The following is a 16,391-nucleotide window of genomic DNA, read 5'->3' as shown; positions in this document are numbered from 1 at the left end:
CAACACAGAGGAAAAAAAAAAAAAAAAAAGAGGATGTAGAAAGTAATGAAAGTGCCACTTACTAAAATTTCAATACTACCCATCTTATAAAAGAACAAAAAACTAACAAAAGGGACAAAAAAAAAAAAAAGAAAAAGAAAAAAAAGAAGGCTTTCTTTTTACTTTCCAAAAGTTTATAATGTTCTTTTTATGGGAACCCTGCTTGCTTGGCATTTTCCTGTTGACAAAGGCCAGCAAGTGGGCAGTTCCCACTTAGGAGGAGTGACCCCATGACCAATTCAGCATGTCAAGAGCCACTCAAGGTGTTCCCTACCAAGCCCTCCTCAAAGAGCTTGATTACTGACTGCGTGATCACAACTGCAGCAGCCATCCACGATTATAACCCTTTATTAGGGAAATACATCTACGTGCCTCTGTGATAAGGTGTTTCATCAGTCTGACAAAGTAATGATAAAAACAGATAAGCACAGAAAGAGTACTGATGGGTACACAAGGAAAAGTAATTAGGCACAAAATCACAGCAAACCTCATTTACAACAATTTTTTAGTTAATCAGATTACCAAAGTAGTATATATACATGTATAACATAAATACAAATATAAGAAAGAGAAGCAGAAGGAGAAAAAGGGGAAAAAGAGGGGACAAGGAAATAAAGGGACAAAAAAAAAAAAGAAAAAGGGGAAAGGAAAAGGTATTTGCTAATCAAAAGGTTAAAAAATTAAATCAAGTTTCAACCAAGCATTTATAACAAAACTGCCACATGAAGTCAGTCAAAAGGGCAGCATTATTCTGCAATAGTAATCATGTATTTTGGCTTTCTTAATCAAAAATACATTAAATACAAAAACTGTATCGTCTATCAAAGCACCAAAAACAGATTAAAACAGTGTTTGTAAGGTGATAATTGGGCTCCACTAATCTCAAAAATAATTTAAATTTGGAATTCAATACAGACAAGAGTTCACTCTAAATTCTGAGAAGTAAATACATTCACAGACGTTCTTTCGAATAGGAAGTCTGAATTAATTGAAATTTGTTATTGATATTCACTGAAGCTAGGTATATATTGAGACATTCTCCCTTCCCTCAGAAACATGCAAAAGCATTCAAAAAACAGCAAAATATTAACACAATGAAAAGATCAAGGAGAAGATTCCAGAGTTGGTAATGCTAAAATTTAATTATATCGCTAAGCTGTTAGTAAAATAATTTACAACAGAAAATAAAAATGAATCACTATATCAAGTGAGCTTTTGATATGTATTAAACCTAGACAGCTTTCAGGTCAGGAAGCAACCAGTAAAATTCAGTCCATCAACTGGTAAAAAAGAACATTGTTCAGGTGGTTTCTCCATACAAACCCCATCTTGAACACCTGGATCCTTTTATTTATTTACTTATTTGTTTGTTTGTTTGTTTATTTATTTATTATCTGGTCATTTTTTTTCTCTGGCTGATATCATGAGTGGTCAGACCGCTATCACTGCCCTGGCACAGTAATGTTAGTTACTTCTCCAAAAAGTCATAAAACATCCTATGCAGAAACTTAATAGAAGCAGCTAGGTTTAGGTTTCCAGCTCCAAGATGCTGTTAAGCAAACAATGAATGAACGAAGCTGTGGCTGCCCCATCCCTGGAGGTATTCAAGACCAGGTTGGATGAGGCTGTGGCCAACCTGATCTAGTAGGTGCCATCCCTGCCCATGGCAGAGGGGTTGGAAGTGGATGATCTTTAAGGTCCCTTCCAACCTGAGCCATTCTGTGATTCGAAGAATGGTGCACTCAGTAGTATTCTTTATATCTATACTCTAAGGCATATACATGTAACTTTTCATAACATAGAATGCATATCCCTAACAAGAAATTTTTAAAAAATAGTATTGAAAAAAAAAGAAGAATTAAGAGAACAAAGATAAATTAGGAAAGTACATTTTAAATTTAAATCCAAAATGTTTGTTGTAAAGTATTCTCACAGGTTTACTTTTTTCTAGGAATAATAATAAAAAAAAAAATCCCAATTCTATTGTTTTGAACAATTACATTGTAATGCAATTATCATACTCACATCCTGCAAACTTTTATCCTTTTAATCCAAATGCTTGCTTTTCGGTTCAGTGTACTCTTCATGTGCTAAACCTAAGTCCATACAGGGCTAAACCAGGCAAGGTGAAGCGTTCAGCAAATAGCTGCATAATACTTCCAGCAGCCAGCTCAGATCGACCCGGAGGAGCTACGGGGCTGGACACAGGGTCCGTGCCACCAGAGAGCTGCCAGGACACCAGCCCCATCCCCTGCCACGTGCACTTCCAACCTCGAAGAACAGAGGGGCGTTCATATACCACCCTTACACCACGGAGGAGATGCTCCCAGACTGCCTGACACTACACGGGTCCAGTTCAGTCCCGTTTCACTCCTCGTGGTATGTGAAACCAGCTCTTTAGGTGTTCCTCTGACAGCAGTATGGAAACAGGACAAAGAGGGCTATTCAGAAGCAGCAATAAAAGTTAAAACAGCTGCTTTGACATGGTGGCTTAACCGTGGCCAGCAGCTCCTCCAGCTAGTGAAAAGAACTCTTGACCAGGAATAAGGTGATACCAATCACTGGGAAAGCCACTTCCCTGTTTTTATCCTCAGCTTATTTTTTCCTGTAAAATGGCTATGTATGGACATGAAGTTTCATATCGTCACAGACAGTAAACCCTGGCAATGCTTATGATGCTGCCAAAAGAAATACAACCTCAAAGTGTGTAAAGCATTTCTTATACAACAAGACTAATGTGAAATGACTGATCATTAGGGAAATTCTTTCAGTAAAAAAAATCATAATTATTATGTAGCAAGAACTACAGATGAATTAGGACAACTGACAGGAGCTTCAAAATGTTTCTTACACTTTTTTAAACATGCAGTACAAGAAAATAGGAGAAATTAGAGTTTTGACTAAGTTTAAGGTACCATGAGAATTTCAATGTTAAGAACTAACTAGAACCACAAAATAATTAAATAAATAAATGAAAAATAGCTTTGAAGTTAATAACTTTTGACAAAATCTGGAATTTCTGCAGAACCTGAGTGTTCTGAAAGACACATGAGAAACTTAATTTCCACTGTGAATCTACACGGCTGTCATTATTAAACCACACTTCTCTAAAAGACTTTCTTTTCTATCAGGGTATCTCAAAAAGGGGGAAGTGAAATTGCTTGTGGAACATTACTCAATTTGCTTGCATTCAGTGTTCACCCCCTCTTCAATTTTTTCAGGATTATCTACTGATTTAATTAGAGGCAGGCTCTAGCTCTAAAGAACTGCATTAAAGTAGGATTTGCCACATTAGACTTTCCATAGTGCCTCTCATCAGAGGAAACACCTTCTCTCCAGGTTTAATCCATCATTTATTTGATTTTTGAGGCTATTTTAATTTTTCTGAGTCATAGCAGGAGAGATATGTTGTTATTTTGAGAAGTAATGAAAACAAGCAGTAGGTGTCCAGCGCACTCATTTCAACATTCTACTATTTTCAAATGACTTTTTCCCCGTTAAAACGCAGTCTGATCAAACCCTTGAGGCATCCCTGGAGGTTTTCAAGGCCAGGTTGGACTAGGCTGTGGGCCGACCTGATCTAATGGGTGGCATCCCTGCCCATGGCACTGGGGTTGGAAACTGATGATCTTTAAGGTCCCTTCCAACCCAAGCTATTCTGTGATTCTATGAAAATTTACATAAGTAAGATAGATATGGTTTTGAAACAGACACTAACCAAAGGGAATTACCAAGTAAGGAGAAAATCCTAGCTCCATTAAGCAGTATGGCAGTGAGTAACCCACAACACATAAACCCTTAAGCCCTGTCCATCAACACTACACAGTGATTTAAATGGCCCTCCTATGCTTTTCTAACTTTTTGACATGTAGCAACCTCTAAAACCCAAAAATGTTTAAAAACTGCCAGATATTTCACAGTGAAATAGTCAAGTCTGTATTTTACATTTGTAATTTTCAAAAAATTACTTCATAACTCATAGGTCTAATCATTTTCCACATAAACTGATGACAGAATGTCAGCCTATGGAAATCTGTATCCCATCACAGAAATCACTAGAACAATAAAAATCTTCAAATAACGTTGCTTCAGTTTATTATATATAGTAAATGAGATTTATGTCGTAACATATGCATATGGATCTGTTCTGGCATCCTAACTTCCATGAGTTAAGACTCAAAAAATGCTGGAGCATAAGGACTGCCTAAACAGTTGTCTGTTTGTTGATTATCACTTCCACAAAATAAAAGTGATTTATCCCCAGATCCCAAAGTCTCCAAGTTCTCAGTCTCACCACCACTCACTCATGAGCACAAACACAGGCCACGTCCCCAGCCCACATACCCTGCAGGTTCTGGCCCTCTGGTTGTGCCAGGTGCCAAACTGATAGCTGTCTGCACCTTAACTGGGGGGCTGATAACTGCCAGTGAGAGATTACGTTGTGTAGAAGGAAAAAACAGCAATCAGATTTAAAAAAAACTGATTTCTGTTTGTGCTTACCAGGTAAAATGAACAGCCCTAGTATGCATATATGCTCTCACAAAGCACACACACAATTTCCATGGCCTGTTCCACCTACATTCATCAAGAAGACCAAGGTCTTTCCTTTCTCACATAGATTTCACTACAGACATCTGGTTTTATTTATGCTTGGTCTCAATTCAGGCCTATTCAGATAGGGCAGGCATTCAACCTGAATCTGCTCCTAAAAAAAGAAAATATAGAGAAGCTTCAGCAGATACAAGACTCTCTTGCTCCTTCATTACTCATCATTACTCATCTGTGTTCTTTGGAATCATATTTTTCATGTTATACATTTTCCTCCAGTTTGTGGACAAAATTCAGAGCTAGTTTTAATATCTGTGGTCTAAGTATAGAGAGCATAAAGCAAGAAAGGATAACATTGTTTTTAATGGCTTGGAAAAAATATAGTTATGGATGCACTTAAAGCTTATTTAAAATTGAACTGCCTTGACAATACCACTAAGCCGTAAATAATACATCCTTGTTAGAACTAATTATTTTGATTATTTTACCCGTGCTATTAATAATTGCAATACATTGAATGCTTATGAACATATGTCTATGTCTGTAGTTTCATTAAAGTTCTTACATGCTTTCTTTTCTCGCTGACTTATGCTACAATTTACGGAACAGTACAAGCACATCTACAGCACAGTGCGTCTTTGTTTTCATGCTCATTCACTACTGCTGTGAGGTGCTGGCTGCCAGCCTCGGAAACTGAAATCTTCTATTTGTCCACAAAATACCAACCAGGCTGAAAGCAATAGCACGGGCGTACACGTAACCCTGCCAGTATCCTTCAACCCTAATTTGAAGAGTCATGTCTAGTACTGAAAGGATGATCTCTGCAGTCATTTCATTCTTGGCTTCTGCTAATTAGTTGAAGTGAGGGATGCTACCAAGGTCTAGAGAAAAGTTCAGATTCTATCTCCTCCTTGCTTACTTCTTTTTCCAGGACAGACCACCTGTTCCTCGGTTCACTCTCTGACCCTGCCAAGTGTGGGAAAGCTGCTTACTGTTGGCACACTTTTCACCATCCACTTCATGATCAACAGAGCCTACGGCTTGCACCATACACAGCAAAAGCAGAACACTGGTTGTATTTGTTCAGCTGCCAGTTCAATCCCTGTTGCAGCCACCATTTTCAAGGTATAGCCTACAGTTGTAACTCAGGATAAATGGCAGAAAACTGTACTTTCACACACGTGAATCAAAAAAGTTACCCTTTCATGCTGCTTACTTCTATCTACTTACTTGTTTACCTCAATACCACTCTGCATTCTTGGCCACCTTACACTCAAAACTTGAACCATCATTTCTAATCCTAGTTTCCCCCTTTGTGCCAGAGACTCTAAAAAAATTCCTTGAGACAAACCAGTTTCTCCCACAGAAAGAAAGCGGAGAACTGCTTGCAATAGTCTCTGTTTTTATTCTGAAAAGGATTGCCTTTTTAATGTAATGAGTAGCCAAGGTAGAATAAAATAACTAGTTCCGAACTACATGCATTAACCAGCCACCTTTTAATCAAGCAAGCCAATCCCGCAAAGGAATAACATCTTCCCTGTGTGCCATAAAGATGTTCGAAAACCATGTTTTCTGAAATGGGATCTTCTAGTGATCAACAACAGCGTGAGGAGCTTCTTGCCTATTGTTTGCTAATGTGGAATCACTGTGGATATCTGTTGTGGATATCTAAGAGCTAGCCTACGCTTCCTGTACAGAATAAAAATACTTCTTCTGCATAAGGTAAGGACTATGTAAGTAGTAGATGTTCAGTGTGGAAGCTGGTGCTGGCAGACCACTGTAGTATGTTTTCAGTAAAAGTGGAAAATGTACCTTAGACAAATAGGAGGTAATACAAGAGCACGTGTGGTGGTATTTCTGTATTTACTTATGTAACTGAGCTGTGGGAAGCAGGACAGACGATATAGCCAAGACACTCTTGTTAGTAACTCAAAGAGGGAAAAGACTCCTGATTATAAACTAATTTAAGTTTTCTGAACAGTGTTCACATGCAGATAATAGTATCACCTGAGGGCCCTTACAGCCTGTTATCCTAAAATCCTCCACTAGATGAGAAGGGAGACCAGAACACTGTGCTTCAGAAACCCCACTGCATTCTCATTAGCAGAAGACTGCAATAATAGTCACACTGGGATATTCTGGGGGCTATGAGCTGACAGAAGTATCTAATTATCAAGGAATATTGAACATGCAGATCAAACAAATAAACTGCAAGTCTAATTCTACAGTGACACCCAAGTTATAAATGTTTTTTCTGACAGAAAAAGTTCTGCATTGCTTTTTAGTTCTCACTTTAGTTTTTCCCATTATCTTACTAAATATTATTTTTCCGAAAAAAAAAAAGTGTTAAAACCAAGAGCTATAAAAAAGATCAAAACTGAAAGAACTTTCTAAATAGCATACAGAATTTTCATGAAAATATAAACAGTTAAGTCATTAGATAATAAATGCAAAATGGTTTCTTACATTGATCTCCAGTCAAAGAACCCATACACAGTCTGAAACAAGGGCCCACTATTTCTTCAGACACATATCAACACAATGCAAGCAATACCATGTAATTAACACTGTGCTAATCTGTTATGCATAAATTGAGTACTGCAGCTGATACATATGAATAGAGAATAGGGTACAATACCTGTCCAAAGTTAATAACACAGTTTCGTTCATTTCAGGTACATCATCAGCTTTAATGGTGATGTTAATTGTGGTATCACTTTGTCCAGATAAGAAAACCACGGAGCCGTTAAAAGGACTTATATCATCCTGTGTTACCGCCTTTTGATTGGGACCAGAGGGTTTCAAACTCCAGAACACAGTTGCTTGACCATCAGTCCCATCTCGATGCAATGCAATGGAAACCTGTGAAACACATTAATTTGTTGTGACTTGCAAAAGTAGATGCAAAACCGATTACTCCCTTGCAAATTACTATTTGAATAAATAATAATAAAAACAAAAGTTTGGCCAGTTCTAATTTGAGAATGGGAAATGATCTATCTTATTCAGGATTTGTCTCAGTCCTACTTTACATGACTATGCTCGCAATTGGTGAGAGAGACTAACTGCAGTATCTTTTGCTCTGTGTGAGCATCAAGGGCTAACTGGTTTTAGATACTTACACAGAAAGCAAAGACCAATCTCAGTTCTCTGGAAATCAGTAACAGATTATTTCAGAGCATTTTTTTTTTTTTTTTAAAGAAGAGAATATTTAGGATAAGACAGAACTTACAGGAAGGCTTTTCCTCACATTAATTGTCAAATGCTACACTGAATACAGCAAACTCCACCTTCTCCAAATAAGTTTTCCATAGCAAAAGACAATATAAAAAGGCTTACTTACCAGCGTAGCAGGGGAATCTTCTGGTTCAGAAAGAATAATCGGTAGATTGCTAATAAAGCCTATTTCTCCATTTGCAATATCTGGAGTAATCCTCAAAGAAATATTTCGAATTTCGCCTAATCTAGGACTCACAGATGGGACTAGAGGAATTCTATTCACCAGTTCAACTCCTTCCAGCTGTAGGAAAAAGTAAAAGAAAAGTGAGAAATAAGAAGCCTCAGCACCAAGTCAGAACAGTTCTGACATTTCAGAGTAATTTTCATATAAAGGAAGTATACATCTCCAGAGCAAATTCTTCCTACTGATAGCACTGCTGTTATAAAAATTTGTAAGTAGACATGTCAAAGAAATTAAGTGGATATTGTTGAGCTGTCAGCAGAATGGTACACCTCCCAGACAAATCATGTTAGTGTATGTAATTAAACACAGATCAAGCCAGAGAGAGAGACTCTGTTCCAGATCAGCTGATACATTACTAGAGCTATTAACAACAGTCATTGATGAGCAGCATAGGCAATTGTCTAACATCATTTTTTGTGTCTTGCATTGATAAAAATCTAGGGAAATCACTGAAGTCATAATAATTTACAGCCCTTGATCAAACAGCCAAATAATAATCCACTTTTCTTTCCTCTCCACAAAATTTTAAGGAATTCTCTATCTAAGAACTACCAGAGCCACATTAAGAATTTAAATTCAGTACAGTATTTCAAAACTGTATTTTACTTGTCACTGCATTTCTGATAGATTATAGATACTAAGAGGAAATAGATTTTTTTTCATCCTTTTCTTTAAAAGGGAAGCATCACTCGCTAAGCCCAGCACCAGTAGTGACACACCAAGGAAAGCAGAACTTGCCTGTTTAATTATTTCCTTTAAATATTATTTATTCCATGTGATTCTGTCTACATGCATCATTACAATAAATGTTTCCATAACAGATTTGCATATATTTCTGTGAACATTTCACTGGGGCATAAACTCCCACTGACATTTTTTCTTGGAGTTATCAGGTGTTATCATAGAGTAAAGCTTTATTTTTTGGGGATAAAATAGTGGCCTTTCTTAAATTCATATAGTAATCATGGTTCACCATTTCAAAAGATGATTTTTAAAGTCTTACAGTTCTTGAAACCAAACTCTATAAATATGTGGGCTGTATCATATTTTGTTCCACAACTGCTTGAGTAACACCCAGAAATATGCATGAACATTTATCTGATGATAGATGGAAATGCTTTACAAATACTGTATTTAGTAACTGATTCTCAACCATTCCAACTTGTTATCAAAAGTCTGAAGAACAGATGATGGCACTGTTTGTTTCTCCTCTTTTCTGAGCTTTCTCCTAGCATAGGCCCCGATTCTGCAATTAACAGGATGAAAGTGCACCATTGTGCGGTTATTAGCTCAGTAAACTTTCTGAAATACTACACAGCCAAAACAATTTGCTCTATTTAAAGTGTATGCTGTATTTGGATCCTGTATGGTACCTTTGGAATAAAGTAATAATCAATAAAGAACAGAGATTTTACTCTTTCTGCAATGTTTCCTTTAGTACCTTTTAAAGGAAACCAGTACAAAGAGAAAAAAATATATAGTTATTTGAACAATAACAATTAGTTTATGAGCTTAATTTTCAGAGTTAATCTTCCTAGCTATACCAAAAACCGCATCTCTGATTACAGCACGTTATTTAATTGAAGGTGTCACTAAGGAATATATCTCACATTAACATTATCTCCTGTACCTTTATTCATCCTACAGTTTCATTTGCTTCTCTGCTGATTCCTGAGTCAATTCTTTATTTTGCCTAAGTACAACTCATTCTAAACATGTTCACTGAGATTATCATTTATTCACGATGCAGAAGGATTGTCACAGTGATAAATAGTGGTGTTTTCCTTCTCTATGAGTTTCTAAATTAATTATTTGAGCTGGAAAGCTCCTCTGATTTAATTTCTTCAAACAAAGATTTTATTTATAGTTCATGGAGAAAGTACAGAAAAAAAAAAAACAGATTGGAATCTACAGTTTGAAAATCCAGGCAAAGTGCTTGGAATGACTGAACATTCTGAAATATTTATCAGATGTGTGTCTTGACTACAGTCAAAGGACAAAAAAAAAAAAAAAAAAAAAAAAACATTGAATACATGGAATTAGACATTTAAGAATTTTGTGGATCTCTCAAACCTCTTGCAATCATAAAACATACTAACGTGTTCTAGTATTTCAGAAGGCAATTCCTAATCTAACTGTGAATGCCATAAATAAATAAATAAATAAAATTGCATATTAGATAAACAATATAATTCTGGCAAAACTTTTTGTTCTCATTATTCCTCCTGTAAGAGAATGTAGGGAGAAGGATGTGGAGGGAGGAAATCTTTCAAAGGTCTTAGAAGTGATTACAACGTCTTTGGTAGACTATAAGGAAAATATAAAACCTGGCAAATTTGAAATTCATGGATATAACATCAACACCTTCAACGATGATAAAAGTTATCTTTTACAAATTGAGATAGAAAAAAAAAAGGAAAGAAAAAAGTGAAGAAAACTATACAGGGAAAAAAAAAAGTAAGTTCTCCTAACAAATTTATATATAAATGCAATATAATATACATATAATATATAATGTATATTTGACCCTTTTTAATTTAGAATAGTTCAGCTGGAAGAGCAAAGATCACAGTATCACAGAATTGTAGGGGTTGGAAGGGACCTGGTCAGGCTGGAGAGTTGGGCAGGAAGAAACCAGATGAGGTTTAACAAGAGCAAGTGTAGAGTCCTGCATTTGGGAAGGAACAACCGCAAGTATCAGTACAGGCTGGGGGATGACCTGCTGGAGAAGGACCTGTATCAAGCCCAAGATACATTTACTTGCATGTCATTTCTGAAATTTTTCCTGCTTCAGTAATTTAATTTTAAGAACCTTATTTTTTTCACGTTCCAAGTCAGAGGCCAAGCAGAAACATGCTTCAAGGGGCAAGCAACAGACAACGCTGATCTCATTTTGATAAATTCCATGATTAGTACCTGAATCCTCTTTAGTTTTAAAATTTGTTTAATTACTAATGATTAGGGATAGAAAACTTTATAGCATAGTTATGAAAGATGTCTTTTTAAATAAGAAAATCTTTGCTTCAGAGCTAAGCACTTTTTTTTTTTTACAGGAATGGTCATTTAAATTACAGTCAAGGGGAAGGATCAATTATTGAATCATATTCCTCATATTAAATAAGCTAAAAAACAAAAACAAAAAAAAAACAGCTGAGATACCTGTATGAGGAAATGAGCACCATTTTGAAGAAATGCATCTTTTCTTATTGGTATACTCAAAGTATGATGTGTTTTTCCTTCTGGAAACAGGAGGATGCTGTTTCTAGACATATTTAGAATGCCATCTTTTGCTCTCTCAGGATCCAGAGCTCCAGCTGGAATATACAGTGCAGTATAAACTAACTGCACATTTCCAACTGTTCCTTTCTCCCTTACAAAACTCAAGGATAAAAAGCGTCCTGTTGGATTACTTTCAATCTTCTGATTCTCCAAAGGATAAAACTTTATTACGCCATAAACATCATCGCTGTCCTGAATGTAAAACAAAAGCTGCAAAACAGAAAACAGCATCACTTACTCAATGCTACAATTAATATACACCACAGTTTTCACGTTTTCATGAAAGTATGTCCTGACTGTCATCATACATTTTTATCGTTAGTGAATTGGCACTCAAGAAAGAAATCAGATTGACAGCCCCAAAGTGTTGCTTGTGCACAAGCAGCACACCACTGATAGCAGCAACTTTCCTGCTATGCCTCATCTATGTCAGAATGAGCTTTGAATAACTGATTTTTGGTTCAGCAGCCAAAGTGAATAATTTGAATATATTTCAGACTGTGAAAAAATCATTTAATTCACCAAATTCATTCCAATCATATGTTCAAAAAGCAAAGTAGGGACCTGAGTCACAGAATTGTCAGTAATGCTAATTACCCCTTATTTAAAAGTTCAGAGGTTAGTCTTAATCACTAAGCCATCCTCTTGAAGCTGTTACTCTGTGTAAAACATTCCAGTACCTACAGCAAATAAGCAAGTGAAAATAAATGCTCAACCTTCTCTTAGCAAGCAACCAATCAAGATAGCAGTTATGCAATGATATTTATGATGGGAATATTCTAAGCTAAATGCTACTGCATTAAATAGGTCTGGCCTTATAAAATATGTTAAGCCAAAGACTTTGGATGTGGCTCTTTATACTGAGAATACATCAGCTTGCTTCACTTAAACTCAAGCACAACTACTTCAATTTAGCCAATCCACCAAAACTGGTGGATCCTAATCCTAATCCTACTCCCTAATTATTATCTATCACCTCCTCAAAACAAGTTCTGAAATCAAACTTACCTCAGATGGTTCGCTGACTTCTGCGCCTCCCTGTATTGTATGAGCTAAGAGCTTCAGAAGATAGGGCTCTGCTTCTTCTGGTATGTTATCATCAATAATGGTCAGTGAAAGTGTGACCAGCATCTGTCCTTGATCAAAATGTATCTCCCCGGTCTCTGGAACAAGGTCTGCAGTCACAGGTGACAGATCACTGCTATTTCGAGTTATGACCCAGGTCACAGAAACATTTCCATGTGTTCCACCATTTCTTACGATCGTGATCCCTTCAAACCTGTGGTTTTGAATGAAAATAAAAATCTGTAACATGCAATTATAATTAATATCGGTTTACTTAGCTATCTGTTCCCTGGAAGATTTATACTGACTTCAGTGGAATCGATATTAACTGCTGCTACTGACATTTGAGTCAGGATTTAAAATTTGTGAAATCATACCACAGAAGTAGACTTTTCTCAGGTTGCTTATTCATGAGATAATATACATAAAGACATGAGTAATATATCTAAAGACATTAGTTAAAATTTATTTTGTTTACAGTAAGAAAGATACTGAGAAGAGGAAAGTTGGCATGTTTATATTTTTTCTCAGGAAAGATGTTAAATTTCAGAAAACTTTTTCTCAACTAAATTTCTACACTGTTTTATGGACTATATCAAAATACAATTGTCAGGCATGAGTGTTTAAATAATGATTTTATTTAAAATAAAGTGACTCAACTATTTGCCTATGCACTGAAATATAATTTATCAATATTTGTGATTATGGAAATGTCACGTTTCCTGTATCTGTGTATAAGAAAGAAAAAAAAAAAGTGAATATTGAAGTGCTGGGCTCTACATACTAGAAATTGTTCATAAAATCATAGGTTGATACATTACCTCTTTCTCTGGGGATGAACCACCATCACTAGCTAGCAGTGGACATTTTTACTAAAACTGGCAATATTGTATAGATATTAGTTCTGCTTGTAAAGATGTGTGTGGAGATTTGTTTTTAATTTATCTGTAAAATTACATGTATTTAACTTTTTTGGAAGTCTATGGGTATTCAGTACTTCACAGAAGACACTCACCACCATTTTTTAACCAGAGACTGACTTTAAATACAGTATAGACAAAGATTTACTGGGAAAGGAAGCCTGAAATATATTTTCCACTTGTATGAATGGGTGTGTGGCCGCATCACAACTTCACTGATCCATCTTTTAGATTAAGGGTTTTTCAGTATTTTGATAATGTCATTAAATATTTACAGTTCTCATATATAGTTCATAAATATTAAAATACTTCTGCATAATTAGACATTTTCTCCCTTGAAAATTCTATATCGTTTATAATAATTACACAGTAGGTGATTTCTATATTAATTTTTCACTACTGATTTTATAATTACTGTCAGTGAAATCCTAAGGATGCTTTACAGTGCCAAACAAATCCCTTAACATGACGAGATACTGTTTGAAGATCTGTAGTACCTTGAAATTTGGTCTTCATCAATGATAACAGTTTGAGTAAACAGGATACTGTTGATTGAAAGCACTCCATAGGGTTTATCATTTGGTTGGATGGTGACGTGAACAACAGATGGATTAACCAAAACAGCATCTCCCTGTAACGTGTCCTTAAGGAGCATAATTTGGAAGGTCTCAGCAATTTCTGGTATGGCATCATCAAGGATCTTGAATTTCATATATACTTCATGAACTAGAGGTGTGAAGACAATAGTTGTATTTGGCTGAAGATCTAGGAAGTCTAAATTGAGCTGCGCGTCTGCTGTTGAATTCCCAGTTATGATGGTGTAACTGACGGAGACTTCACATTCATCAGGTCCAATTAATTTTCCACTGTCATCCTTACCACGAATCACTTGAATTGTGAGCATTTCGACTTCCTCAGGCACCATGTAAGTGCTCTGAGCAAATCGCACAGGGCTGTCATTTTTCTTAATATTAATCTGAACAGAATTCCTTGTGGTGTTGATTTCAGCCCCTCCCTCCACACTCCTGAGATGAACAACAAACAATTCATCATTTTCAGGTATCTGGAAAAATAATAGTAGCAACAGGGTGTAAGTCCCATTTCAAATATAAGCAGAACACTTACTTAGAAATATGTTATGTATATTTAGCAATAAAGGGAAATAATACAAACATTACAACCCTTTTCACATTAAAATAAACAGGCAAAAAGAAACTCGCTTGCAACTTTGAAAATCCCTTCTCAAAATTGAATGTTTCCATTTTCTAAGACATACTTCTATGCTATGGAAATATGAAAAAGTGGGAAAAGACAAAAAAAAAAAAAGGGCAAACAAAAACTAGGCAAGAATCAGATGAAGCTCTATCTTTCCAACTAGAGAGTGTGAGGAGATCCTAACTCAACTTGTGGAAGTTGCTCTGCTTGGACACAAGTGTTCCTGACAGTTATTTAGTCTGACATCTTTATTTGCTGATGTTAACACCATTTTACATCTATGCATGCCTGAAAGAACAGAGGAACAACATATGAACACAACCTACCTTGGCCCTTTTGTTCCTATTCAACGGGAAAAAGAACAGTTCCTACTTTCAGACAGACTCACATTCCCAGCACAGCTTCAGTCACAGCTCTGAGAATGTGCTTGCTGATGCTTATCTATTAATTAGACTTTGGCATTTCTACATGTGGTTTGTTTAGAACTGCACTTTAGTTTTAGCTCTTTAGTCTCTAATAACTGATGCAGCAGACAAAAAAGAAGGGTTTATAAGCCTTGAATTGCAGAATTTAATATTTTTTACTTTATATTATTACATTTTATTCCCCAGTCTTGATAGGCTAAGTCTGTTTAACTGGAAAATATCATTATTTTATTAATACAGAGAGATTAGAAGGAAATATTTAAATATTACATAAGATCCTCACATCTCATTCTTGTTGTGGACTCTCAGAAAAAACAGTATTATTTGCTTCTGAGATAAATTCCACAACAAAATTGCTTATGTGTTACTAATGGCATTGCTTTGTTATAGGGCTGATGAATCCTTTCCATGTAGTTCTGTTTACTGAGCAAAAAAAGTTCAGAATTCCTTGTGGTCCAATATTTCTTCTCTTTTTACACATTTGTTAATTGGCCACCCTTAGATCCTGTTTCAGGGCACAAAGGGTATGCACGCCGCTGTCTTTGTAGCTGAGGCCAATTTTGTCCCTTGTTTGACTTGTGGCACTTAAACTTGCATAATATTATTGACTGATGCAGGTTGTTTGTTTTTTTTTCCAGCGTGAGATTTGCAAGCTCTCTGTCACCTCTCTCCTACACTACTATTTCCTATTTTATCTTATTAAAATTGATGTTAACTTACGCTTGTTTTAGTTCACTAGTTCATATACTGTCTTGCAGTACAAAAATACGCATTTGACAGTCAGAACGTACATGCCATTTTAGTTGCAGATAAAATCTTAGTATCCTACATAAATAAGGCATTGTGGAGCTTTCAATTACATCATGATTGACCAATAAATACATGAGTCAAACTTCGAATATAATAGTATAAATGATTTCCAGTGCTGCCTTGCCTCTTTAATTTTCTCTTAAAGTTGCAATTATACTTAAAAAGGAAACCTGCACAGGAAAAGTACTATAAATGCAGAGCTGTGGAAATCAGAACTGCAGTCCCCTACCTTCTGTAAGGCTGCACAATTCAGAAAAATACTTGTTTCATTGGTTTCCCTAACTCAGATCCTAAAAGCTCAAATTAAGTTCTGACAGTAGTGTTACTGGATTCTTGTGAACTCTATCATCATCATCATCAATAAAGGTTTTTGTGCAAAATTCATCTTTCACATACACTTGTGAAAGACTTTCAAAGAGTGGAAAGACGTTGACTAGACACACCAAATACAGATCAAACTTTTAGAAACAGAAGTTTGAGAGCATTTCTCAGAATAAAAATAAATAAAATCACATCCTCCCAAGAGAAAAGACCCTAATAATTTATTTCTGTGTGTAAGTCACTGAAATATTACATTGAATTGGAAAGAGATGTTTCTACACTTCAGCACCCCAGGTTGGCACAGCC

At 35.9% G+C, this 16,391-nt stretch overlaps 2 protein-coding genes across 2 annotated transcripts in view; one reads left to right on the top strand and one right to left on the bottom strand.

Annotated features, from left to right (window-relative positions):
- LOC308186281 (adhesion G-protein coupled receptor V1-like) overlaps positions 1 to 16,391 on the top strand; it is a 59,486-nt gene that overhangs the window by 32,944 nt on the left and 10,151 nt on the right. The gene's annotated exons all lie outside the window — the stretch shown is intronic.
- The window catches only part of LOC308186289 (adhesion G-protein coupled receptor V1-like), a gene marked incomplete at its 5' end in the record, with an annotated part of 36,759 nt that overhangs the window by 17,516 nt on the left and 2,852 nt on the right, over positions 1 to 16,391 (bottom strand). Inside the window, 5 exons of the mRNA XM_080608440.1 lie at positions 7,226 to 7,449; positions 7,931 to 8,107; positions 11,210 to 11,539; positions 12,338 to 12,608; positions 13,812 to 14,377. Coding sequence (XP_080464566.1) covers positions 7,226 to 7,449; positions 7,931 to 8,107; positions 11,210 to 11,539; positions 12,338 to 12,608; positions 13,812 to 14,377 — 1,568 coding nt within the window. The remainder of the gene's footprint in view (positions 1 to 7,225; positions 7,450 to 7,930; positions 8,108 to 11,209; positions 11,540 to 12,337; positions 12,609 to 13,811; positions 14,378 to 16,391) is intronic.

The sequence above is a fragment of the Anser brachyrhynchus genome, assembly GCF_964034855.1.
Source record: "Anser brachyrhynchus genome assembly, contig: SCAFFOLD_149, whole genome shotgun sequence".
NCBI lineage: Eukaryota > Metazoa > Chordata > Aves > Anseriformes > Anatidae > Anser > Anser brachyrhynchus.
This window is presented reverse-complemented; position numbering and strand designations above follow the sequence as displayed.